The sequence below is a fragment of the Dicentrarchus labrax genome, unplaced genomic scaffold (genome assembly GCF_905237075.1).
Source record: "Dicentrarchus labrax unplaced genomic scaffold, dlabrax2021, whole genome shotgun sequence".
Taxonomy (NCBI): domain Eukaryota; kingdom Metazoa; phylum Chordata; class Actinopteri; family Moronidae; genus Dicentrarchus; species Dicentrarchus labrax.
The window spans coordinates 458,862-486,381 of record NW_026136717.1 but is presented as its reverse complement, the minus strand read 5'-3'; the positions used below and the strand labels follow the sequence as shown (position 1 = coordinate 486,381).

The following is a 27,520-nucleotide window of genomic DNA, read 5'->3' as shown; positions in this document are numbered from 1 at the left end:
TGTGTGTCCACGTACATCCAGTCTGATCCACTGTTACACTCTTCACTGCTACATCACATCACTGTAAGGTCAACACAACCTCCACACCCACAATGCAAACACAGTGTGAGGAAGGAAAAGTCGGACCACGTGTGTGATCTCATTACTCTATCTGAGGATGTGAGGCATCTTATGGTGTCAAAGCCCTCATGTCTGTCCCACGTGTGATTAAGTGGCTACATGTAAACTCTGCTACATGTGAAGTAAGCTAACATTTCACTGTCTCAGTTTAGAAGTCCTGACCATGAACCACTGGCTAGTTCTTTACACCATCATCACATTAGTTAACTGGACAAAGGTGGCTTTTACCAGAGCTCTTAGCCTCTGAGATGTTTCCATAAATACTCTGAAGTCACACAGATTCATCAGGAGTAGAGTCGGATCGCGATATAAAGCTAAAGCTTGAACACAAAAAGAGTAGTTGATCCTTCAATGAAACCACAGACTGAAACTGGTGTTCTGATTTTAAATGTAATATTCATTGGAAACTAGTGGAGATACATTCTGCTACAGTGACTATCCTGGTAAGAAATCATGATGCTACAGGATGCCCACATGATAACGGGCAACACGATGAGACAAAGTGAAGTCATTTTCTAACGGCATGAAAAGTGATCAGTGCAAAGCATTTTTACTCACCAGAAAATTTGAAACCTCAAGTTAGTGGCCATTTTTTTGCAAACTGCACCTGTTGTCTTTTGTTGTCACAAAATAAGCGTTTCATTCATTCCTTCAACAAAAAAATAAAAAAGAAAAACAAACAAGAAACTTAATATTTACAAATATTTTGTCTGTTTGATTCTTACACTTAGAAATGTACAGTTTTGATCCTCTTCCAGATGTTGTAGTGTCTGTCTCTGTCCTGCCACCCAGTTTGGTATTTTTCTTCACACATCCAGTTTCCTCAGAGTGGGCAGACTGCAGTCAATGGCAGCTTCCAGTGTTAGCTTATAAAATAGACACGGAAAAATCGGAGCAAACTAAATACCTTGTTTCTGTTCTCACCTCCAGTGGCGTCACTGTAGCTGTGTTGTGGTGAGGATTACTTCACAACCTCTCACTGCCTCCTTATCCACAGGAGTGAGTACAAAGGGTTCATGTGGATCTGATCAGACATATCAGATCCTTCAGATGGACAGATCAGCAAGGTATCCTTCCTGGCAAACATTGTGGGTAGAAAGATGGCCGTGCCTTTGAATGTCCTTATTTGCTAGAGATCAGTTCATCCTCTTTTGATTTTGATTTCTACATTTAAGTTTTTTTTCCAATCTCCTCCCAAAGTCCCTTTCCCACAGTGTGCACCTCTACTGTCCATCATCTGTTCCACAGCATTTATCCACCTGCAGCACTCCCAAATCAGTTGATTTGTGTTTTGACTGCACATTTCCCTTTCAGTGGGCTTACAAAATCTCAGGAGGGGGGTTAGGGACACAGCAGGAAGGAACCGTGATCCTGTCCACCTCCATGTAAAACAAGGAACTTTATGTACGTCAGAAATAAAAGTAATAAGAAATTTGTATGAGAAACGGATTCAATGTAGATCTTTTACCAAGCGGACATCCTATTTATGCTGCAACTAACATTTATTTTTTATTTTTTTATTATCTCTGCTGGTTGTTTTCAATTTACTGTTTGTTCTATGAAATGTAAATAAATATTAAACAATTCCCATCACTGTTTTCATTCTTTAACAATTAACCAACAGTCAAAGATATGTATTTACTTCATATTTTCACATGAGACCAAGAATGCAACAGATTGTCAAAAGCGAGAAAATTTAAGCTAGGTAACATTGTACATAAATTATTCATCTATCATGCAGGAAATTGCAGATACATTTTCTATCAGTCCATTAATACCTTCAGCTCTACTTCCTCCTGCAGTGATTACGGAGAGACTGAAGTGAAACTATCCTGTAAGTTGGTTAATTGATTGGTTGAACAACTGCTTGGTTTTAAAAGACAGTTTAAAAAGTAAAAATGCATTACATTCCCTAATTCCAGCTGCAATGTGATGATTTCGACTGCTGTCTGTATCACTGTGAATTGAATATCTTTGGGTTTTGAAGCGATGGTTGAACACAACAAGACATGTGGTCACATCACCATGAGCTATAAGAAATTGTGATGGGATGTTTTCATTATGGAGTAACACTGTAAAGACCAAATGATTAATTATGAAAATAATCGCTTTCAGATTTATTGATAACATATTATTCCAACCCTAAAAGTACGGGAAGCCCTGACGTGAGAAAAAAAAAATCCTGGGCATCCATTTTCTAAGATCTAAATTATTTTCTCACCTGTGTTTATGACTAACAGAATAAAGTGAGCACTCTGCACTGCCACTTAATCTAGAGGACAAAATAATTAACTTATGAATACCACGTAGCTGAAAAAGATTTCAGTTTTGCCATGGGCAAATCCCTACACACTTCACATTGCCTACAAATTTAGTTTTACTGATAACTAGGTAATCATTTACTGTTTCTGGAAAACAAAAGAGAAAGGACCTACCTGGTGTGATAAAAGGAGTGAAGTTCAGGTTGTTTATTATCCTATGAACAACAATTACAGTGAAGCAGTCATTGGCAATGATATCCTGAGCTCTCAGGCCCCTCTCAACAATGCTTAGGCCTATGTAAATATATAACAAAGGGAGGAGAGGTGGTACTGTAAAATAAAGTGTGAGTTAAACTAGACAGTTTTTATTGTGGGTCAATGTAATATTCCAGAATATGATGATGATGATAATATAGTTGCTGTGTTAGGTGTTAGTCCCTATTAAAATATAAATATAACATAATTTGAAAGCAGGGATCTAATCTGAATTCAACATTTTGAATACATTGTTGCCATACATTGTTGCTGTTCAGTTCTGGTCTGATTTGTGTTCAAACTGGATTTTACAAACAAGCCAATGGATGTAGGAATTAAGTCATATTGGATGACAGGTTGATTTTTTTATCCTTCATTGTCATTGTACATGGACCCAACATGGAAAATCCAATCCGATGGCTGACAGCAAGACGCTGAAACCTGTGCTCAATAGTACCCCCAGTTTGTGCTTCTTATGAAGTGTAACTGAGTAATTCATATAGTGAATATTTTTGTTACTTGACTGGGCTACAAAGTTTGAATGTGTAAGACTGTGACATATATTTGTAAAGATATAGTCTATGCTCAAACTCCTTTACCTTACCATGGTATTGTTGTATTCTTGGAGAAGTGTGTACTGTGTGTACTTGTCCTTTTACAAAGTTTTTTTAATATTGCAACACTACCAACTTAATCTTAAGTCAAATTTTAGTCTCTATCAGGCATGTTTGTTTTGTCTGTTCATGAGCTAATGTCCTCTGTAGAGTACTTTATTAGTGACCTCAGTCCAACTCCAATGCAAGCTCCATGTTGGGCATGAAACGTACAAAATTATTGGGATGGCAATACATAATGGTTATTACATAATATATCTATGACAAACAACAAACAAAATGGCAAAAAATACTGAAAAAAATGCAAATCCAACTACTCTGATTACAAAGCCATAACCACTCAAATATCCACTCCCTATAGGCTCTCTATTTCAGCCAATCCCTGCCTTCAGCAAAGGGGATACCGGGACAAGTAAGTTTCTCTTTTAGTGGAAATCAGATCATCTATTTCTAGGAAAACAAAACAGAAAGTAACTTGCCTGACAGAATAAAGGGAGGGACCTGTTATTGTACTGACATAAGTGCAGAGCTGTATCCTCGGAAATACTACCTATAGCAGAACATTGCATGTACAGAAGACAAAAACTCCTGGATAAAAGATTGGATACTATCTTTACCATGTATAAATCTGTCCTACAAAGGTAGGCCCCCCCTCTCTCTTTTAAGACCTATTACATATGAGCTTTAATCCTCCCATAGTGGGCTGATTACAGTATTGTTAGTAGTGTTATTTTTAGTGCTGGGCAAGTTAACGCGTTATTATCGCGTTAACGCATTCATTAATTAACGCCGACGTATTTTATCTCGCATTTACGCCATTTAAAAAAAAACTATTATTATTTTGAAAGTCCGTTGCTCACTGGCTCTAAATACAACATCCAGACAAATCATGGGTCACAGGAGGGGAGTGGATGCCATAGTGAAGTGCATAGCTTCAGACTGCAGGCCGATTAGTATTGTGGAAGATAGGATCTATAGAACGAATGAGGGCACTATGAGCCTCCCTCAAGACGCACCATCACAAGAAGAATGCACGAGTTGTATGAAAAGAAGAGGACTACAAAAGCGACGGCGTTACAACGTGCACCAACTCTTGCTCTCACTGGAGACTACTGGACATCGCCTGGGTAACCATAGTTACCTCGGAGTTACAGTGCATTATATTGATGGACAGTGGGAGCTGCATTCACATGCTCTGACTGTAATGAAAACAGAAGAGAGACATTTTGCTTGCACAGCAGTGGAATGTTTCAAATAAAGTCAGCACACTGCAAGAAATGTTTTAACTGCTACTGTGTAAAGGCAATACTGCTGTTAAAAAGCAACTTATTTGTTGTGTAAAGTTGTGCAAACCAAATGTTATTGCACTTTTGTTCATATAGAAGTACTTTTAAAATAATAATGCGCAATACACTACTTTTGAATTCATTATTGATATATTTCTGCGAGTAACCATGCCATTTATTGCGATTAAACATTTTAATTGTGCCCAGCACTAGTTATTTTTTGATATTGTAGACTAGTAGGTTGTAGAGTATTTGTATTTTTAACTATGTGATTGTTGGGTAAAATCAATTGCTGTTGGGGAGGAAGGTATTACAAAGTTCTTCTCTATTACTTTCAGTGAGATGCAGTGTGAATAATCAGAACCAAATGTGAGATGGCTGAAAGTGTACCCACAATGGAAAGCTCAGATGAGGAGGTAACAATCTTTTTTACAACTCTAAACATACAGTTAATAATTAAAAAAGTATTAAATGAATGGGATTCTGATTACAATTGATTTTTTACACAAATTACCAAGGAGTTCTATGATGCAACTGAATCCTTCCCTGAGCAAAATTGTGAGAAAGGAGAGAACACTCCACCAACAGCACAGTCTGACTGTAAGTGTGTCTGTCAATTACTGATCCAATTTAAAGACTGAATACACACTGTAATGTGGATACTGAGATGCACTTCTCTTCTCTTATTTCAGATGTCCCTCCACCTGAAGTAACAGTTCTCAATGCTGATCAGGAGACTGTTTCTCTTGGTTTACCACTCACTGATCACTCTGTTGGGTATAAACTGCAAGTAGATTACTCCTGTGACACACACAGAGACAGTTTGATCACAAAGGACTACGGCACTGTGAAGGTTGAGGGACTGAATCCTGGGACTGAATACACTTTCAGTATCACAAGGATTGCAGATAATGGAAGTCAAAGCAAAGCAACCTCGCTATCTGTCTTCACAGGTAAATCTGTAAATCAGTAAAAAAACAACAAAGAAACTAAAACAAACATTAAAGACAGTGTTGTCCGAATGGTATCTGGACTCATATACAATTGTACTTTTACACTGATGCTTTCAAGTTATGTTATAAAGGTTAGTATATATAGTATATATGTATACAGTATGTGTATGTGTCTTTATCTTTTACCACACCTCTTGTGCTTGGTAGTCACACTGCACTTTTAAGTGTAGTCAAACCTTGACAGAACTTGAATTTCCATTATATGTGAAATATAATTGTATATTATCCCCACAGAGCCCAGCCCTCCTGCGCAGATTGCTGTCTATCAGGCCAGCAGTGAGTCACTGTCTCTGCGTTGGGACCCTCCTGTTGGGGAAGTGGAGAGTTACATTGTGACTTGTTGCAGTGAGGGAGAAACTGTGCAAGAGTTGACAACAGACACAAACAACCTGACTCTCAGCGACCTGAAGCCAGGGGCGTGTTACTCCCTCCATGTTTCTGCACAACATAGGAATGGAAGAATAAGCAAGGCGACTGTAAAGTCTGCCCACACAAGTAAGTGAAATAAAATCATTATTGTAATGATTTTTCACAATAGAGTCAACACTTTTTTTGAGTCTCTGTTTAGACTATGTATTCAAATAAAAGAGGAATAAATTATTTAAAATAAAATACAGCCCTCTCTGCAGAGACAAAAGCTCAATTAAAATTAAAGCTGCAAAAAGCAGCGTCACGTGCCGTCCGGGTTGTGCTGCGGCCACGTTACGTGCCGTCGTAACAAGCGCGGACCACAACATGAAAATGTCACGTAAATCAGCTCAAAATTGCCATGCAGGACTTACTTCCTGTTGCCACTTGGTGGCGCTATCACTATGTGTTCAGGGCGGGACTCTTATCAGACAAGGGAAGTTTGGAGCCGATTGGACAATGTACACTCAAGTTAAAGCAAATTCTTGTTTCGTGGCGATACATCAAAATTTATCGCCACGCCACAGACACGCCCCCTCACCACAGTCAACACATATCAACAACAATGCGTTTTGCATTTTATGAGTAAATTTCAGCTGGATCTAGGAGTAGAACATGAAAGCATAAAACGTGATACTTCCTGTAGTTCTTCATTTTAAAGAGCGCCACCTAGTGGCGATGGCCTGAAATTGTGCACAATGGCTAAGGAAGACATGGGGAACTATGGACCCAAGGTTGGTGTCAATCGGACATACCAATGTGGAAAAATACTCCACTTCCTCTTTTGAACAAAAATCCACAGGAAGTGCTAATTCTATAACATGCTTATTTTTAGAATTATCAAAATTCTTTCAATTAGTTTATTATTAGGACAGTCCCCAGATGTTACGTGCAACATTTTGTGCGAATCGGACAAAGCACGAAAAAGTAGTTTGTGGACATTTTGTGCTCTAGCCGAAAAAAAACCTCTGGGGGTAATGTGTGTGGCCTATATGGGGAGATTCAGCTTCATTCACCGAACGCGTGGATACAGGTTTTTTGAATGTGTGACAAATTATACAAAAGTTATTAGCCTAAACGCACTTTAAAATATAAAACGTGATACTTCCTGTTGCCACTAGGTGGCGCTCTGAGTATTACTGAATATTATCACATAGACGTGTTCAGGGCGGGACTCTTATCAGACATGTAAAGTTTCGTTGCAGTCGGATCATGTACGCAGAAGTTATGACGGAATCCCTCTTTTATGGCGAAGGATCGAAATTGGATGCCACGGCACACCACGCCACGGGCAGGAGGTTTGACAAAAAAAACTGAAGAGCACAACTTTTAATGGTGAATGTCTTTAGATGGCTTTGTCAGATCTGAAGTCGGTCCAATAAATGCCCTAGGAGGAGTTCGTTCAAATACAACGTGTGCAAATCGCGACAGAATCCAAAATTGCCGACTTCCTGTTGGGTTTGAGGTATGGGTCCAAGAGACTTTTTTGCTTCTTTTATCATCATACACATGCGTAGCAATTTTCATACATGTCAGTCATACGTGTCTTGGGGGCTGACTCTGCGGGGCGTGGCTAAGCCATTTTGCGACGCCCATCCACGGGACCAAGACAATACCTCGGCGTTCGGAACCACCGAATGCTGTGCAAAGTTTCATGAGTTTTCAGGCATGTTTAGTCCCCCCAAAAGTGTAATTTTTTTATTTTTGCCGCATCGCCACGACAACATGGTTCCATGCAAATTCTTAAGATTCATAATATGTGATTCTCATCCTCCTAAGGAGCTTCTCACATAATTTCAGCTGGATCTGGTCAATATGCTTGAAGATATAAATAAAAGTACGAAAAATACATTTCCTTTCACCACTAGGGGGTGCTCTCACTATTACTGAATATTATCACATAGGCCAAGTTTGGAGCCGATTGGACAATGTACACTCAAGTTATAGCAAATTTGTGTTTTGTGGCGGTACATCAAAATTTCCCGCCACGCCACAGACACGCCCACTTACCGCAGTCATCACATATCATCAACAATGTGTTTTGCATTTTATGAGTAAATTTCAGCTAGATCTGATCATCCTGCTAGGAGTAGAACATGAAAGTATAAAACGTGATACTTCCTGTTGCCACTAGGTGGCGTTCTGACTATTACTGAATATTATCACATAGACGTGTTCAGGGCGGGACTGTTATCGAACATGTGAAGTTTCGTTGCAGTTGGATCATGTACACAGAAGTTATGATTAATCCCTCTTTCATGGCGAAGGTTTGAAATTGGATGCCACGGGACGCCTCGCCACGGGCACAATGTTGGACAAAAAAACTGACTGCACTGACCAATTTTGAAGTAGATCCAATAAAACCTGTAGGAGGAGTTGGTTAAAATACGAATGAATGAGAAGCCCTGAAATGCCAAAATGACATCACAGTGTGACATTCGTTCAAAATGGCCAACTTTGACGGCACGCCATGGACACGCCCTTCAACGTACAGTCATAAATAGCACAACTTGTAATCAGCAACATTATTCAAGAGTACTGTCAAGTTTTGAAGCAGATCTGATAAATTCCAAAGGAGTTTGTTCAAATACAAGACCACGGACTTCAAAATGGCCAACTTTGACGGCACGCCACGGACACGCCCTTCAACGTACAGTGAAAAAATGAACAGCGTTCATTCAGCACCATTTTGTGACTGCGCTGACCAATTTTGAAGCAGATCCCAGAAATTCCCTAGGAGGAGTTTGTTTAAATGCAAGGCGAAAATTCACAGAAAATGACCACAGACTTAGAAATGGCCAACTTTGACAGCACGCCACGGACACGCCCTTCAACGTACAGTTACAAATTGAACAGCGTTCATTCAGCACCATGTTTTGACTGTACTGACCAATTTTGAAGCAGATCCGATAAATTCCCTAGGAGGAGTTCGTTCAAATACAAGCCCAAAAAGTCAAAATGACCACAAAATGATGAAAATTAAAAATTGAAATTGCAGACTTCCTGTGGGTTTCTGGGCATGGGTCCAAGAGGCTTTTCTGCTTCATTTATCATGATACACATGCGTAGCAATTTTCGTACATGTGGGCCTTACATGTCTTGGGGGCTGATTCTGGGGGGCGTGGCTTAGACGTTTGGCGGCGCCCGTGCACGGGGACAATGTCATATCAATATTTTAGCTACATTTGAATTTTGTGCAAATTTTCATTCCATTTTGAGGATGTTGCGGGGGCCAAATATGCGGTTGAACTTCCAAAGGTATAATAATAATAATTCCTAGAGGAATAATAGGGTCTTTCAGTGCTCGATCCCTAATAAAGTTTTGATATTAAAGCTCCTGCACACCAGTGGTCCACCAACACAGAGATCCTCTTAGGATGATGTGGGTTTGTAGAGACATTACTTTATTGTCATGGAATTCTGAATGTCTGCAAGATATAGTATGTAAACATGGACATGTTTACTGGACATGTGATTATGTGAATCTGAAACATAGTGGGTCCATAGTATAAAAACTGCTGCACTTCCATTAAAAACAGGTAACAGCAGCTTCTGACAGGACGAAACTTACAGTGAGACAACATCTCGACTTAACTGACCTGCGTGTCTGAGCCCTTTGGTGACCCGTGGAGTCCCTATTAAATGATACATTTCCCCGTATCAATACTATTTTTCATTTCTGTCAATAGATCTAAATGTTACACACTTAACCTCTAATTTATCAAGCTGCTTTAAAGCAGCAACAAGTGAGATAAACTGAATAGTTTGACAGAAAGTTGGAATGTTAAAACAAAACCTGACTTAGGATTTCTGAACTAGCTATTTACTTAATGTATTTTTGTTCAAGAGACAAAAAAATTGTATTTACAGTGCCTTAGTTGCAACTTGTAGGTTTGAGAAAAGACAACAGATTTATTGGTCTGCTGCTTTCAGTTACTGCTCAATAATAAAAATGTACTTTTCTCCTTTACACTGCAAATGCATTTATTCTAGACTCAGTTGCTAGTTTATTAAGTGCAACAAAAGCTAAATGAGTGCAGTCTAATAATACAACAGTTATGCGATACAAACAATACAATACACACCTACAATAAATTCTTTCTGAAGATTTAAATGATGTGTATTGTGAAGTGTTTTTAAGAGATTCACAAAAATGTATATTTTTTACGTTACATAGAGGCTTTTTAGAATATTTTGGCTCCCCTCACTGATATAAATGGGGTCATATTCTTGACTGGAAACATTACAAATTGGCATGGCATATGCACAGCCCAATGCAGGAGGGCTCTGCAGTGGATAAACCATCACCCACCATCATTCTTGCCTGCACAATAACAAAAAACTATTTTATTACTTATTATTTATTCATCCATATAATTACTCATTCATCCATATAATAATCAATTATTATATAATTTTTGTTTTGTGAGTAGCATAAAGGGACTACACCTTGCATGTTGTAGAAGAATAAATGAATCTTGTATCTTGTATTAGAACCTCCTGTCAGTGTAATACCATACAATTCAACAGCACAACAAAATTAAGCCTCCAAAAGGACCTTGAATTTAAATGAACAAAACTAAAAACAATATAATACATTTCGTAAAGGTAGGATTTAGTGCAGCACTCTTGTATTATACTGCATTAGTTTCAGCTAGGCTTAACTGATGAACTGGCAACTGAGTATATTACAATTAATTTTGATTTAGTATTTAAATAAATTCTGGATTTAATAATCATTGTAATCACGCATTGCAATCATGTCCACAGAGACACAACTTGAGAGCTTCTTGGAGGATCTGGGATTGGAGCGGCACTGCACAGAGAAGCTATCCCTGAGCATGATACTTCAGATTGATGAGAAGACCATCACTGATGACACTGTTAAGTGTAATTCAGATCTTCCATGGTATTTGTTGAAGAAACTGATGATGGTTAATGTGACAGCTAGGAATGTGAAATTTCCATCCATGTGTGAGTCAAACTGTTGGAATCAGTCAGGAAATACAGAGTTAGATCTTGATAATCTGGTAAATAGTCCACATTCAGGTGACATGCTGAACCCCCTTGACATAATCACTGCTCTCTTTCTGTGTTCTGATGGTTTTGTACAGCAGGAAATGGCACTCAAAATGTCTATGTGTCAGTTTGCTGTGCCTCTGTTGCTTCCCAATTGTGACACAAAGCAGTGCACACTCATGCTTTGGGCTTTGAGAGACATTGTTAAAAAGTACAGACCTCAGTCACTTTCAGAATCCAAGGGCTTTATTGAAAACAGAATTGTTGTCTCTGAACTTCCAATGATATCTTTTGTGAGATTGGGTGAGTGCTCCTTGTCCAAGTCAGAAATCCTCAATAAGCTTCTGAGCAATTCTCAGCAGTACCATGATACCTTTGTTCACCATGATATGGAGTGTGGTGACAGCCCAAGGAGAATATCCAATGGATTGGCTGAAACTAGCTGGTACCTTCCTTGTGGGAACAAAAACATGGATGTTTTCAGTGAGCCAGTAGCTGTAGCGAACCTTCGTGGGGACATTGCTTCATTTGAAACACAATTTTCATTTTTGTGTCAAACATCTGAAGCAGTTTTTGTGTTCTTTGACAATTTGGACACTGAGTGCAAGCTGCTTATCAATCAAAACCACAAAGCACAGATCTTCTTGGTGGGTAACCATCAAAGCCAGAGGTTCAGTGTAGATGCTCTAAAAAAAGTAGCAACTGAGCTGCGCTTAACTAACAGCAACATACTTTTGAAAACTAAGCACATGAATGATGCAGACTTTGTCAAAATATTGCGGAACACAATCAGGGATGTTGTTGAGAACTCAAAGATGAAGAAAGGAATTGAGAAAATGGCTGACATTGCCCATGAACTGGGAATCTGGGTTGATGAAGACTGTTCACAGTGCCAGACTGCCAAGAAAAATGCAGATGCCATCACTGCCGAAATTCAAGACATTGTTTCATACAAAGAAGCTCAGCTGCCGTTGCAAGGACAAATATGGAAGGACCTGACTTGCTTGGAGAAGGAGGAATTTCGGCTTCGGAAAGTTGGGTCTAAAGACATAGAAAAGTACAAAAGTGATCTTCAGTTACAGAAAACAGAACTTCGCAAAAAGCAGAACTCTTATGACATGTCAAATGCAATGTCATGTTTCATTGACGCAATATCAAGCCCAGGGATTGAGAGGTGTTATTTCCTGAAATGGATGCGAATGAACCTCGATAACCTATCTCGAGAAAAACTGTCTGGCCTCAGGGAGCAGTACAAAAAGAAATACAAAGAAAACAAAGAGGAGATCAAAGACATTGACAGACAACTTTCCAACAGCTCACTGGGGACTGAACACTTCTTCCGTGAAATGGGTCAGATCTATGAAGCTTCACTTTCCCTTCCAGAAACAGACCCATCACGACAACAATTACAGCATCTGCCAAGACTGTGCGCACAATTGTTGCTTGATGGATTTCCCATTGAGCTTGTAGATGGAGATGCATCCAACATACCTCTCAGATGGGTGAGTGACGTTCTCTCTCAGCTCAATGACTTGGTGTTTCCTAAGAACAAGATACTGGTAGTCACAGTTCTTGGAGTCCAGAGCACAGGAAAGTCTACTCTCCTCAACACCATGTTTGGAGTGCAGTTTGCAGTCAGCAGTGGTCGATGCACTCGAGGTGCTTTTATGTTGCTCATCAGAATCAATGAAGATCTCAAAAAAGCTCTCAACTGTGACTTCATGGTGATCATTGACACTGAGGGATTAAAGTCACCAGAGCTTGCACAACTGGACAATAGCCATGAACATGACAATGAGCTTGCAACACTTGTTGTGGGGTTGAGTGACATCACCATTATCAATATTGCAATGGAGAATTCAACAGAAATGAAGGACATCCTGCAAATAGTCGTGCATGCTTTTCTCAGGATGAAAGAAGTGGGCAAAAAGCCCAAATGTCAGTTTGTTCACCAGAATGTGTCAGATGTTTCAGCCCATGAGAAGAACTTAAGAGACAGGAAACTGCTCTTGGAACAGTTAAACGAGATGACCCAGGCAGCAGCCAAGATGGAAAAGAAAGAGGAGAACAAGAGTTTCACTGATGTGATGGAGTACAGTCCAGACACTGGGAACTGGTACATCCCTGGACTCTGGAATGGAAACCCACCAATGGCACCAGTCAATGCAGGGTACAGTGAGGCTGTTTATGAGCTCAAGAAAACCATCATCCAAACTTTGGGAAGTTGTGAGTCATCTGTAAATAATATCTTGGATTTTACAGAGTGGATGAAAAGCCTGTGGACTGCAGTAAAGCACGAAAACTTCATTTTCAGCTTCAGAAACAGCTTAGTGGCTGATGCATACATGAGACTGTGCACAGAATTCAACAAATGGGAATGGGAATTCAAACAAGAAATGTACACGTGGGTAACAGAAACTGAAACTAAAATTTCCAACTTCGGCACAGTTGCTGTGGATTCTGAGATATCTGACATGAAAGAATATCTCCTTCTTTTGAAAAGTGAAGCTAACACAGTGCTGGCCAAATGGGAGACAAAGATTCTTGAAAATCTGGAACAGTACTTCAAGCAGACAGAGGGTCATGTCTATCTAGTTGAAGGATACAGAGAGGACTTTGCAAACAGTGCAAAGAGCCTTCGACGAGAAATTGAGAACTCTGTGTCAAATCAGCTCGAAGCAGCAGCTGACATCAGACGAGGAATGAAAGAAATTGACAGAATCAAGGAGAACCACACAAAAGAATTAGAGGGGAGAGTGTGTGCATTGATTGAGAAATGTCGGAAGAAAAAAGTCAAGATGACAGAGAAGGAGCTTGACACAGAATTTGATAAGATGTGGAATAGAACAGTGAATGAACTATCTTGTTCTCAACCAAAGGCCAGAAATGTCATCACAAGTGTTACCCTCTGCCTGAGAGACAATCTATCACGTAAGGGGAGTTATACATGTGAATTATTAAGTCAAAAAAGACTGCAAGATTGTGGACTGGTACCTTTCAAATATACAGCTGAGGGAGTCATCAACAAACTCAAACAAACTGTCAACAAAGTCTGTAAAGTATTCAACATTGAAGAACATGTCAGAGCTTTACAAAAAATAGCTGACAGCATCATAGATGCTTGCACACAGTTTGTGACTGACAAAATGGAAAGGAAAAACAATTACCATGACACTTACATCCAGGAGATCCTACACATTATTGACGAGAGGCTGAAAAACATTCAGGATGTAAAGAGTATAGAGATTGAGTTTGAAGTTTCTCTGAAACAGCACATCTGTGGAGATGCAGCCAGACAGTTTCAGAAAATGCAGGAAGATTTCCTACATGAGAATGATCCCTACAGATGTCTCAATCAAAACAAAGAAAAGTTTCGTGCTGATTTCAAAGATGTGTTCAATAAACGAGACCAGTGCCAGAAGAAGGCAAAAGAATTCACAGAGCGCTGTTTGAGGCCTGCAATTAAAGACTTTGTCAACCGTTATTTGGGTCCTGATATCACTGGTGAAATGCAGACAAGCTTCGAGTTCAGCACACGAATGTACTTCCAGTATTCAATTTTACTGGATCTGCTCTCAATGAATGACTTTGACAAGTATCATAGCTATATTTGCTCATATGAGAAATATGTAAAGGAATGGATACATGGCCGCATTGTGGAACACCTTTCAAATGGATCTAAGATGTTTGAGTTTGAGGATAAACATCTCCAGTCAAGTATCAGGAGCATAAATGATGCTATCAACAAAGCTAAAACAGAGAAGAGTGGCAACTTGAAGACATTTGTTAAAAATATCTGTCAAAAACTTGGTGATAAACTGGCCATTTCACAGGATGCTCTTGGTGCTTTCATGATCCTGAACAATGCCAACCAGGAACAGTTTGCTCACTGGCTCACTGAGTGTGTGAAGGACATGGAACAAACTCTTAGAAAGAAGTTTAAAGAAACAAACATCCAAATGACACTACAAGCTCTTCATGTGAAGCCTCAGAACGAGCTTTTAACCAAACTGATTGGATGTGGTAAACAGTGTCCGTTCTGCAAAGCTCCTTGTGAGGCAGGAGGAAAAGAACATAAAGAGCACTGCGCTTCAGTACATCGGCCACAGGGTCTGGGTAGATTCAGTTGGCATGGGACAGACAAACTTGTCACTGACATATGCACTTCCTTAGTAATCAGTGATGGGCGTTTTCAATGCAATGCCACAAAAGGTGAATGGCACCCTTTCAAGAGTTACACAGATATTTTCCCAGACTGGAGAATTGCTCCAGATAAAAGTCTTGAGGCATCAGACTACTGGAAATATGTACTGGCAAAGTTCAACAATGAGTTTGCTAAAGCATATAATGCAAGACCTGCTGATATTCCTGAAACTTGGAAAAGTACTACGTACCAGCAGGCAGAAGCCAGTCTCAAAGAGTCATTTAACATCAAGTGAGAATACTAACCTTCCCCTCACTTTGTTTGAGTGTACAGAGGTACCCATCCTCCTTTCATGGATATTTTCATCTTGTTTGATATAACAAAGAAGAGAATCACAAGTAGTAACATACTGTATATAAGATGACATGTTTGACGATATTGTCACTACAGTTCAACATTTTACCAGCAAAGGTTTACAATAGGGATGGCAGAAACAAAATCACTGCAAATACTGGTCACCTCGATTGTAGATGGTGATAAACGTGTGTCATCAAAATAATCTGCTTCCACTGTATGTTAATGTTGACCTCATCAAGATTTTTCAATACTCTTTGATACTCTGAGTCAATGTGTAAGGCAGGGACATACAAAATGGTTCCAGTTTGATGGGTTTGAATTCCTGATCTTTGTGTGACAGATGAAGCTCATTGTATTGCCACTGAAAAGAGCAAGTTAAAAAAGTGACATAAATAGTTTTTTCTTTTATGAAATATGTGACATACGGTCTTTTATTGGTTGTTTTTGTGAAGCATCTCATATGAAACTTTTACATTCTCTATACTTATTTTAAAGATCGTCCTACTTGTGGTATAGTCATAATGGGACAGAATGTTTTTTTTCTGATTAAGTATGATGTTCATTTGCTTTTGTTTGTCTGAAGTGTCTGATGTCAAATATTTACATTTACCCTTGTTTTTTACACATCACTCAGCCTGCATGTGGAATTGCCGTAATAGGACAGAATGTAAAAAAAAAATCTGTTTGATTTGATTATTTACTTGATTATTAGAATTGTGAATCTGTTAATGAATATTTCAAGTACTAAATGATAATTCAGTCTAAATGTTAACATGTAGGTTACCTGAGTTTTATTTTAATCTGAGTATAATAAGTGATTGTCTTAACTTGAAATTTATAACCACTGCAATTAAGAATTAAAGATTTAAATAACAATCAAATGATAGTTCCTTCTTTATGTGTTGTTGTCTGCGTGTATACTCTCATTACTTATTACTTTTATTACTCTTACTTACTCCTGTAAACTGACTTAATAAAGAGAAAAATGGGCAGACTGGCTATGAATGTCTTTAATGTTTCCCAGATTAGAATCACAGCATACAGCATATGAGCGGAGCGGGGGAGCAGAAGTATTTTGTGTTGAGCGAGGAGCGGCAATTTTTTTAAAAGGTGGAGCGGAGCCTTATCTCTCGCTCCAATTTCGCTCCGGTCGCTCATGCCCCACCCAGAATGCATCTTTGCACCTGCACGCACACCCACACTAGTTTCTTTCAAAACTATGGAGTTTAATGTGTACTTCAGAAAAGAAACTGAGAAGTCGTACAAGTGTACTATTCCTGTAAAAGTTTATTTCGTTTGAAAACTTGGATGACTTGCATTTTGTAGCCTATTTATTTGAGTTAAATATGCCCATTGATTCATCTAACCCCTGATCCTATTGGTTTAAGATAAAACATTTTGAATTAATAACTTGTGGTCTTACTGTTTTTGTCAGCTTAAAAACGAAACATTACCCTTATGTCTTAGTTGAGTTGGGTCGTGGTATTTTTTAAATGAAATGAAAATATGTAGCGTGGGGAAAAACGGCCAAGCTCATGTTTTATTTGTGAATATAAGATTGCAGGTGAGGGTTGTACGATGCAGGTTTTTTTTTGAGCGGAGTGGTGAGCGAGTGAAACGGGATAAAATTCATCATGGAGTTGAGAATCTGTGAGCGAGGAGTGGAAATTTTCACCCGGTCCGCTCTGCTCACATGCTCTGACAGTGTATAATAACTTCTAAATTAAACAGAAATATCATCACCTCATTTATTTATATAGTTTTACTATACTTTTAAAATAATCATCTTTTTTAAAATTCCATTATTTAACATTTGTCTTCATCTCAAGTCTTGGGTTTCTGAATTCAACAAAGAATGTAAAAACAAGACAACAGGTGCAACTTGGCAATGGAGACCAAGCTGGAGAGTTGTGTGAGTGTCAGTGTCTTTGTGTATGTTTACCATTGTGGGCTGTTAACCATGTGCTTCAATGCACCACTGACCTAACACTGGATCTCCAAATAACCTCAGTGATATGGAGTCATCAGGTGTTGCCTTTTGCTTGGCTGTCTGCAGTTGTCGGGCACGTTACGAATGAACCAAAATCCAGCCCAAACTGTGAGAACCACAGGGCTGCAGTGAGTCACTTTATAACATAGACGAGGCTAAGTGTGTGTCCACGTACATCCAGTCTGATCCACTGTTACATCACATCACTGTAAGGTCAACACAACCTCCACACCCACAATGCAACACAGTGTGAGGAAGGAAAAAGTCGGACCACGTGTGTGATCTCATTACTCTATGAGGATGTGAGGCATCTTATGGTGTCAAAGCCCTCATGTCTGTCCCACGTGTGATTAAGTGGCTACATGTAAACTCTGCTACATGTGAAGTAAGCTAACATTTCACTGTCTCAGTTTAGAAGTCCTGACCATGAACCACTGGCCAGTTCTTTACACCATCATCACATTAGTTAACTGGACAAAGGTGGCTTTTACCAGAGCTCTTAGCCTCTGAGATGTTTCCATAAATACTCTGAAGTCACACAGATTCATCAGGAGTAGAGTCGGATCGCGATATAAAGCTAAAGCTTGAACACAAAAAGAGTAGTTGATCCTTCAATGAAACCACAGACTGAAACTGGTGTTCTGATTTTAAAATGTAATATTCATTGGAAACTAGTGGAGATACATTTCTGCTACAGTGACTATCCTGGTTAGAAATCATGATGCTACAGGATGCCCACATGATAACGGGCAACACGATGAGACAAAGTGAAGTCATTTTCTAACGGCATGAAAAGTGATCAGTGCAAAGCATTTTTACTCACCAGTAAATTTGAAAACTCAAGTTAGTGGCCACTTTTTTGCAAACTGCACCTGTTGTCTTTTGTTGTCACAAAATAAGCGTTTCATTCATTCCTTCAACAAAAAAGAAAAAAAGAAAAACAAACAAGAAACTTAATATTTACAAATATTTTGTCTGTTTGATTCTTACACTTAGAAATGTACAGTTTTGATCCTCTTCCAGATGTTGTGTGTCTGTCTCTGTCCTGCCACCCAGTTAGGTATTTTTCTTCACACATCCAGTTTCCTCAGAGTGGGCAGACTGCAGTCAATGGCGCCCTCCAGTGTTAGCTTATAAAATAGACATGGAAAAAACAGAGCAAACTAAATACCTTGTTTCTGTTCTCACCTCCAGTGGCGTCACTGTAGCTGTGTTGGAGCAACGGACATCCTATTTATGCTGCAACTAACATTTATTTTTTATTTTTTTATTATCTCTGCTGGTTGTTTTCAATTTACTGTTTGTTCTATGAAATGTAAATAAATATTAAACAATTCCCATCACTGTTTTCATTCTTTAACAATTAACCAACAGTCAAAGATATGTATTTACTTCATATTTTCACATGAGACCAAGAATGCAACAGATTGTCAAAAGCGAGAAAAGTTAAGCTAGGTAACATTGTACATAAATTATTCATCTATCATGCAGGGAAATTGCAGATACATTTTCTATCAGTCCATTAATACCTTCAGCTCTACTTCCTCCTGCAGTGATTACGGAGAGACTGAAGTGAAACTATCCTGTAAGTTGGTTAATTGATTGGTTGAACAACTGCTTGGTTTTAAAGACAGTTTAAAAAGCAAAAATGCATTACATTCCCTAATTCCAGCTGCAATGTGATGATTTCGACTGCTGTCTGTATCACTGTGAACTGAATATCTTTGGGTTTTGAAGCGATGGTTGAACACAACAAGACATGTGGTCACATCACCATGAGCTATAGGAAATTGTGATGGGATGTTTTCATTATGGAGTAACACTGTAAAGACCAAATGATTAATTGTGAAAATAATCGCTTTCAGATTTATTGATAACATATTATTCTAACCCTAAAAGTACGGAAGCCTTGTAGTGAGAAAAAAAAATCGTGGGCATCCATTTTCTAAGATCTAAATTATTTTCTCACCTGTGTTTATGACAAACAGAATAAAGTGAGCACTCTGCACTGCCACACTTTATCTAGGAGGACAAATAATTAACTTATGAATACTATGTATGTGTAGGGATTTCACCATGGGCAAACCACTCTAATCTTCACATTGCCCACAAATTTAGTTTTACTGATAACTAGGTAATCATTTACTGTTTCTGGGAAACAAAAGAGAAAGTGAGTTCACCTGGTGTTATAAAAGGAGTGAAGTTCAGGTTGTTTATTATACTATGAACAACAATTGCAGTGAAGCAGTCATTGGCAATGATATTCTGAGATCTCAGGCCCCCTCCAACAATGCTTATGTAAATATATAACAAAGGAGGAGAGGTGGTACTGTAAAATAAAGTGTAAGTTAAACTAAACAGTTTTTATTGTGGGTCAATGTAATATTCCAGAATATATGATGATGATGATGATGATAATATAGTTGCTGTGTTAGTGTTAGTCCCTATTAATATACAAATATAACATAATTTTAAAGCAGGATCTAATCTGAATTCAACATTGTTGCCATACATTGTTGCTGTTCAGTTCTGGTCTGATTTGTGTTCAAACTGGATTTTTTACAAACAAGCCAATGGATGTAGGAATTAAGTCATATTGGATGACAAGTTGATTTTTTTATCCTTCATTGTCATTGTACATGGACCCAACATGGAAAATCAAAATCCGATGGCTGACAGCAAGACGCTGCAACCTGTGCTCAATAGTACCCCCAGTTTGTGCTTCTTATGAAGTGTAACTGAGTAATTCATATAGTGAATATTTGTATTACTTGACTGGGCTACAAAGTTTGAATGTGTAAGACTGTGACATATATTTGTAAAGATAATAGTCTATGCTCAAACTCCTTTACCTTACCATGGTATTGTTGTATTCTTAGAGAAGTGTGTACTGTGTGTACTTGTCCTTTTACAAAGTTTTTTTTAATATTGCAACACTACCAACTTAATCTTAAGTCAAATTTTAGTCTCTATCAGGCATGTTTGTTTTGTCTGTTCATGAGCTAATGTCCTCTGTAGAGTACTTTATTAGTGACCTCAGTCCAACTCCAATGCAAGCTCCATGTTGGGCATGAAACGTACAAAATTATTGGGATGGCAATACATAATGGTTATTACATAATATATCTATGACAAACAACAAACAAAATGGCAAAAAATACTGAAAAATGCAAATCCAACTACTCTGATTACAAAGCCATAACCACTCAAATATCCACTCCCTATAGGCTCCTCTATTTCAGCCAATCCCTGCCTTCAGCAAAGGGGGATACCGGGACAAGTAAGTTTCTCTTTAGTGGAAATCAGATCATCTATATCTAGGAAAACAAAACAGAAAGTAACTTCGCCTGACAGAATAAAGGGAGGGACCTGTTATTGTACTGACATAAGTGCAGAGCTGTATCCTCGGAAATACTACCTATAGCAGAACATTGCATGTACAGAAGACAAAAACTCCTGGATAAAAGATTGGATACTATCTTTACCATGTATAAATCTCTCCTACAAAGGTAGGCCCCCCTTCTCTCTTTTAAGACCTACCACATATGAGCTTTAATCCTCTCATAGTGGGCTGATTACAGTATTGTTAGTAGTGTTATTTTTAGTGCTGGGCAAGTTAACACGTTATTATCGCATTAAGGCATTCATGATTTATTTCTGTGAGTAACCGTGCCATTAATTGCGATTAAACATTTTAATCGTTGCCCAGCACTAGTTATTTTTTGATATTGTAAATTAGTAGGTTGTAGAGTATTTGTATTTTTAACTGTGTGATTGTTGGGTAAAATCAATAGCTGTTGGGGAGGAAGGTATTACAAAGTTCTTCTCTATTACTTTCAGTGAGATGCAATGTGAATAATCAGAACCAAATGTGAGATGGCTGAAAGTGTACCCAAAATGGAAAGCTCAGATGAGGAGGTAACAATCTTTTTTACAACTCTAAACTTACAGTTAATAATTAGAAAATTACAAGCTAAATATTATCTGTTATATAATATACAATACTATGTTTCAGTTATTGTAAATGGGATTATGATTACAATTGATTTATTACACAAATTACCTAGGATTTCTATGATGCACCTGAATCCTTCTCTGAGCAAAACTGTGAGAAAGGAGAGAACACTCCACCAACAGCACATTCTGACTGTAAGTGTGTCTGTCAATAACTGATCCAATTTAAAGACTGAATACACACTGTAATGTGGATACTGAGATGCACTTCTCTTCTCTTATTTCAGATGTCCGTCCACCTGAAGTAACAGTTCTCAATGCTGATCAGGAGACTGTTTCTTTTGGTTTACCACTCACTGATCACTCTGTTGGGTATAAACTGCAAGTAGATTACACACATAGAGACAGTTTTATCACAAAGGACTACGGCACTGTGAAGGTTGAGGGACTGAATCCTGGGACTGAATACACTTTCAGTATAACAAGGATTGCAGATAATGGCAATCGAAGCATACCAACCTCACTATCTGTCTTCACAGGTAAATGTGTAAATCAATAAAAAACAACAAAGAAACTAAAACAAACATTAAAGACAGTGTTGTCTGAATGGTATTTGGATTCATATACAATTGTACTTTTACACTGATGCTTTCAAGTTATGTTATAAAGGTTAGTATATATAGTATATATGTATACAGTATGTGTATGTGTATGTGTCTTTATCTTTTACCACACCTCTTGTGCTTGGTAGTCACACTGCACTTTTAAGTGTAGTCAAACCTTGACAGAACTTGAATTTCCATTATATGTGAAATATAATTGTATATTATCCCCACAGAGCCCAGCCCTCCTGCACAGATTGCTGTCTATCAGGCCAGCAGTGAGTCACTGTCTCTGCGTTGGGACCCTCCTGTTGGTGAAGTGGAGAGTTACATTGTGACTTGTTGCAGTGAGGGAGAAACTGTGCAAGAGTTGACAACAGACACAAACAACCTGACTCTCAGCAACCTGAAGCCAGGGGCGTGTTACTCCCTCCATGTTTCTGCACAGCATAGGAACGGAAGAATAAGCAAGGCAACTGTAACATCTGCTCACACAAGTAAGAAAAAGAAAAGCCTTATTTGCAGTGCATTTTCAAAATAAAGTCACAGACTTAGGGGCCATATAACATTTTACAGCAACTCAGTAAAGCTTACAAAAGAAAATTACAACCATATGGACCTTGTATCCCTAACCTGTGTGACTGTCTAACACGGCAGCTGCTCTCTCAGCTTTCCCCAACAAGGCACTCTGAACAAAAGAGGCCATTTTCTTTAGACCTGTTACTTTCCTGTGACATTTTTTTTTAAATATTTCAGGCTTATAATGGTAAGACCAGTCTTCTTAGTTTGGCAACCAATAGATATTATAAATAGCAACCATGTGAGCATGTCATGATTACTACAATGAATACACAGACATGACATTGATTGACTCTCTACTCTGAATGGTAAGATGGCAACCAACATGAGTATTGTTCCATGTATCCTATGGCCCTACATACAACTTCAAAATTAATTGTACTTTCAAACACTTAATTGGACGATTGGTTTTAAAACTAAATGTCCAAAAGTGGCTAAACAAATTCTGCAATTTGCTCATTCCTTAGGCCTATCAGATCATATTAAACCTGTTGCAAACGACCTTGGTGTCTGGTTTGACTGTAATTTAAGTTTTGAGCACCAAAACTACTTATCATCCTAGAAAGATTTCAAAATCCAATCTTTTTAACTTTTAGACACAGAGACCATTTTACATGCATTTATCTCATCATGCCTGGATTACTGCAACAGCCTTTTTACCAGTTGGAACCAAAGATCTATTGATCGACTCCAGACTGTACAGAACTCAGAAACAAAAAATATGATCTCATCACTCCTGCTTTTAAGGCTCTACATGGCCTGCTTTACGTCTGAACTATTAGTACCATATGCGCCAGCTCGTACTCCATCTTCGGGCAGAGGTCTTTTGTCTGTTCCAGAGGCCCGGTTGAAAACAAAAGGGAGATAGACCAGGGCACTGAGGCTCTAGAACAATATGCCTGAGGAAATCAGGTCAGCTGAGTCAGTAATCGCCTTTATGTCCCTTTTTTCCTGATTTTCTCTTGACTTTTATGTTTCTTGAAGTATCTTTTATTTCCAAAATTGTTCTTGTTTAATCTGGTTGAAATCTTCTTCGAAAACGTGATAATTTTCTGACTAGATGTGTTTTTTAATTTTTTTTTATCTTACTTTGTAAGATGGGGGTTGAAAGTTCTCTATAAATGAAAGTTATTATGATAATTATTAGGGACCGAGCCAGCGACCGCTGGAAGTCCCTATTGTTTTTGCTCGATTTCTTACCTATTATTTTTAGGCCACTTCGACTGCGTTTTTGCCCCCTGAACATATACGAAAACTTTTATTTGGCAAAGTTGTCAGGCCTGGTGAAAAATTTGATATTCTATGCGTCGCTTTGGGTCGGCCACTGGGTGGCGCTACTATTTAGGAAAGTATTTTCACTTTTTGGTTACTTAATAAGTTTTTCATATTGTGTCGCACATTCAAAAAACATCCACGCGTTCGGTGAATGGAGCTGAATCTCTCCATATAGGCCCCACCCACTTCCGCTTATAATTTTTTTTCGTTAGAGCGCTAAATGTCCTTAAAGTACCTTTCCTCCTACACGCTTTGTCCGATTCGCACGAAATTTTTCACCTAGCACCTGGGGACTGCCCTGGCAAAAAGACTAATTTGAACATTTTTGAAATTCTACTTCCTGTAGATTTTTCGTCAAAAAAGGAAGAGGATCATTTCTCAACATTGGTATGTCCGATTGACATCAAACTTGGGTCCATAGTTCCTCATGTCCTCCTTAGGCACCATGCACAATTTCAGACCATCACCACTAGGTGGCGCTCTTTAAAATGAAGAAGTTTATATCTCTGCAACGGCACGTGTGATTAAGATGAAACTTGGTACCATGCTTCCCCATGGCTCCCTGAGGCTCACGTAAAAAGGGCAAAAAAATACGCCACTAGGTGGCGCTCTTTTTGCATGATAAATCACTGTGCGGAGACCGTAATAGTTATGAATATGAAATTCACAGGGCACGTGTAGAGTAGTGCCTGAAGCTCACATACCAAAAATTGTGTTTGTCGTGTGTGTAGCGCCCCCCTACAGGATAAAAAAATAGCAGCCCCGGCGCTACGTTTCACCCATATGTACAAAACTCGATAGGCATGTGTAACATGCCGGGACGTACAAAAAGCCGAAACCCCACAGGAAGTCGGCCATTTTGATTTGAAGTTTCACTTTCGGCGAACTTTTTGCATTGAAGGGCGTGTCCGTGGCGTGCCCTCAAAGTTGGCCATAGTGACTTCCGTGCGCATTTTCGGTGAATTTTTCACCTTGTATTTGAACGAACTCCTCCTAGGGAATTTATCGGATCTACTTCAAAATTGGTCAGTACAGTCAAAAAATGGTGCTGATCAAAAGTTGTGCTATTTGTGCATGTATGTTGAACGGCGTGTCCATGGCGTGCCCTCAAAGTTGGCCATAATGAATTCTGTGCGCATTTTCGGTGATTTGTTCGCGTTGTATTTGAACGAACTCCTCCTAGAGAATTGTGCCTTCAAAGTTGGCCAGGTTGAATCGAATGTCAAACTGATGCCATTTCCGGCATTTTGCAGTGATTTTCAGTGTTTTTTTGCATTGTATTTGAACAAACTCCTCCTAGAGAATTTATTAGATCTGCTTCAAAATTAGTCAGTACAGTCAAAAAATGGTGTTGATTAAAAGTTGTGCTATTTGTGCATGTACGTTAAAGGGCGTGTCCATGGCGTTCCCTCAAAGTTGGCCAGGTTGAATCGAATGTCAAACTGTGATGCTATTTCCAGCATTTAAGGGCTTCTGTTTTAACTAACTCCTCCTACAGATTTTATCAGATTGACTTCAAATTCGATCACTTCAATCTACACACATTGGTTATCAAAAGTTGTGCTATTTGTGACTGTATTTTTAACCGTGTGCCCGTGACGACGTGTCGAATTCCACCGATTGGCCATCAAACAGATAGTACTCATATCTTCAGTGTACAGTCCCACCCTGAACACGTCCTCATAACTTCAGTGTACATGATCCAATCTCAATGAAACTTCACGTGTTTGATAACAGTCCCACCCTGAACACGTCTACATGACAATATTCAGACAGAGTGATAGCGCCACATACTGGTAACAGGAAGTATCACGTTTTATACTTTCATGTTCTACTCCTCGCAGGATGATCAGATCCAGCTGAAATTTACTTATAAAATGCAAAACACATTGTTGATGATATGTGTTGACTGTGGTGAGGGGGCGTGTCTGTGGGGTGGCGGGAAATTTTGATGGACCACCACAAAACACAAATTCGCTATAACTTGAGTGAACATTGTCCAATCGGCTCCACACTTCAAATGCTTGATAACAGTCCCGCCCTGAACTTGTCTACATGACAATATTCAGTCTCCAATAAACGTCATATATTCTGTAACAGTCTCGCCCTGAACACGTCCTCATAACTTCAGCATACGTGGTCCAATCTCAATGAAACCTCACGTGTGTTATAACAGTCCCGCCCTGAACTTGTCTACATGACAATATTAAGACATAGTGATAGTGCCACCTACTGGCAACAGGAAGTAAGTGCTGCGTGGCGATTTTGAGCTGATTTACGTGAAATTTCATGTTTTGGTCCGCACGTGTAACGATGGCACATGACGCGGCCGCAGCACGCCCCGAGTTGCGTGGAGTGCGAGGTCCCGCTCAACGCTGCTTGCAGCTTTAATTATTATTATTATTATTATTATTATTATTATTATTATTTCCTACTTCAAATATATGATAAATGATGTCCCTCTAGTGAGCTTGTGATTGAGGTGGCTAAATATCTCCCTATATGCCTGTCATATGGTTTAAAGTGATCTTTAACAACCACTAAGCTTTATGCAAATAAATTCCGAATGACATCGTACGTAAATATCTGACATCAAACTTTAGCTAGTGCTAGCTGCTTTTGTTGTAAAAGAGCTTGCAACACTTAATTCCACAGTACAACAAAATACAATTTAGTGCAGCACTTTTGTATTAGACTGCATTAGTTTTGGCTAGCTGTACCTGATAAACTCAGTATATGTTACCAAAGCTTTTGTTGCATGTTTACAGTACTGAAATAGTTTCATAATCATAGCTTTCATGTCCACAGAGACACGCCTGGAGAGCTTACTGGAGGATCTGGGATTGGAGCGACACTACACAAAGAAGCTATCCCTGAGCAAAATACTTCAGATTGATGAGAAGACCATCACTGACAAACAGGCAAAGTGTTATTCAGATCTTCCGTGGTATTTTCTAAAGACACTGATGATGATTAATGTTACAGCTAGAAATGTGAAATGTACATCTGTATGTGAGTCAAACTGTGATGCCGCATCAGGAAATACAGACATAAATTTTGATGATCTGTTTGACAATCCACATTCAGGTGACATGCTGAACCCCCTTGACATAATCACTGCTCTCTTTCTGTGTTCTGATGGTTTTGTACAGCAGGAAATGGCACTCAAGATGTCTATGTGTCAGTTTGCTGTGCCTCTGCTGCTTCCCAATTGTGACTCAAAGCAGTGCACACTCATGCTTTGGGCTTTGAGAGACATTGTTAAAAAGCACAGACCTCAGTCACTTTCAGAATCCAAGGGCTTTATTGAAAACAGAATTGTTGTGTCTGAATTTCCAATGATATCTTTTGTGAGATTGGGTGAATGCTCCTTGTCCAAGTCAGAGATCCTCAATAAGCTTCTGAGCAATTCTCAGCAGTACCATGATACCTTTGTTCACCATGATATGGAGTGTGGTGACAGCCAAAGAAGAATATCCAATGGATTGGCTGAAATTACCTGGTACCTTCCTTGTGGGAACAAAAACATGGATGTTTTCAGTGAGCCAGTAGCTGTAGCAAACCTCCGTGGGGACATTGCCTCATTTGAAACACAATTTTCTTTTTTGTGTCAGACATCCGAAGCAGTTTTTTTGTTCTTTGA

At 38.9% G+C, this 27,520-nt stretch overlaps 1 protein-coding gene across 1 annotated transcript; it reads left to right on the top strand.

The window, feature by feature from the left end:
• Nucleotides 1–3,750: 3,750 nt before the first annotated feature.
• Nucleotides 3,751–27,520, top strand: LOC127349584 (uncharacterized). The gene is made up of 8 exons (XM_051375448.1): nt 3,751–3,891; nt 4,875–4,952; nt 5,055–5,136; nt 5,229–5,489; nt 5,784–5,953; nt 22,430–22,520; nt 26,686–27,333; nt 27,492–27,520. Exons 2-8 carry the CDS (start codon nt 4,911–4,913, stop codon nt 27,518–27,520), a joined length of 1,323 nt encoding a protein of 440 aa, XP_051231408.1. The 5' UTR covers nt 3,751–3,891; nt 4,875–4,910.

What these genes read in the sequence shown, in the direction of transcription:
- LOC127349584 (XM_051375448.1), top strand. Translation starts at nt 4,911, where the DNA reads ATGGCTGAAAGTGTACCCACAATGGAAAGCTCAGATGAGGAG. An exon ending in CTCGCTATCTGTCTTCACAG is followed by an intron (nt 5,490 to 5,783) that starts GTAAATCTGTAA and finishes TTATCCCCACAG; the next exon opens with AGCCCAGCCCTCCTGCGCAG. An exon ending in ACAACCTGACTCTCAGCGAC is followed by an intron (nt 5,954 to 22,429) that starts CTGAAGCCAGGG and finishes ACTCTCAGCAAC; the next exon opens with CTGAAGCCAGGGGCGTGTTA.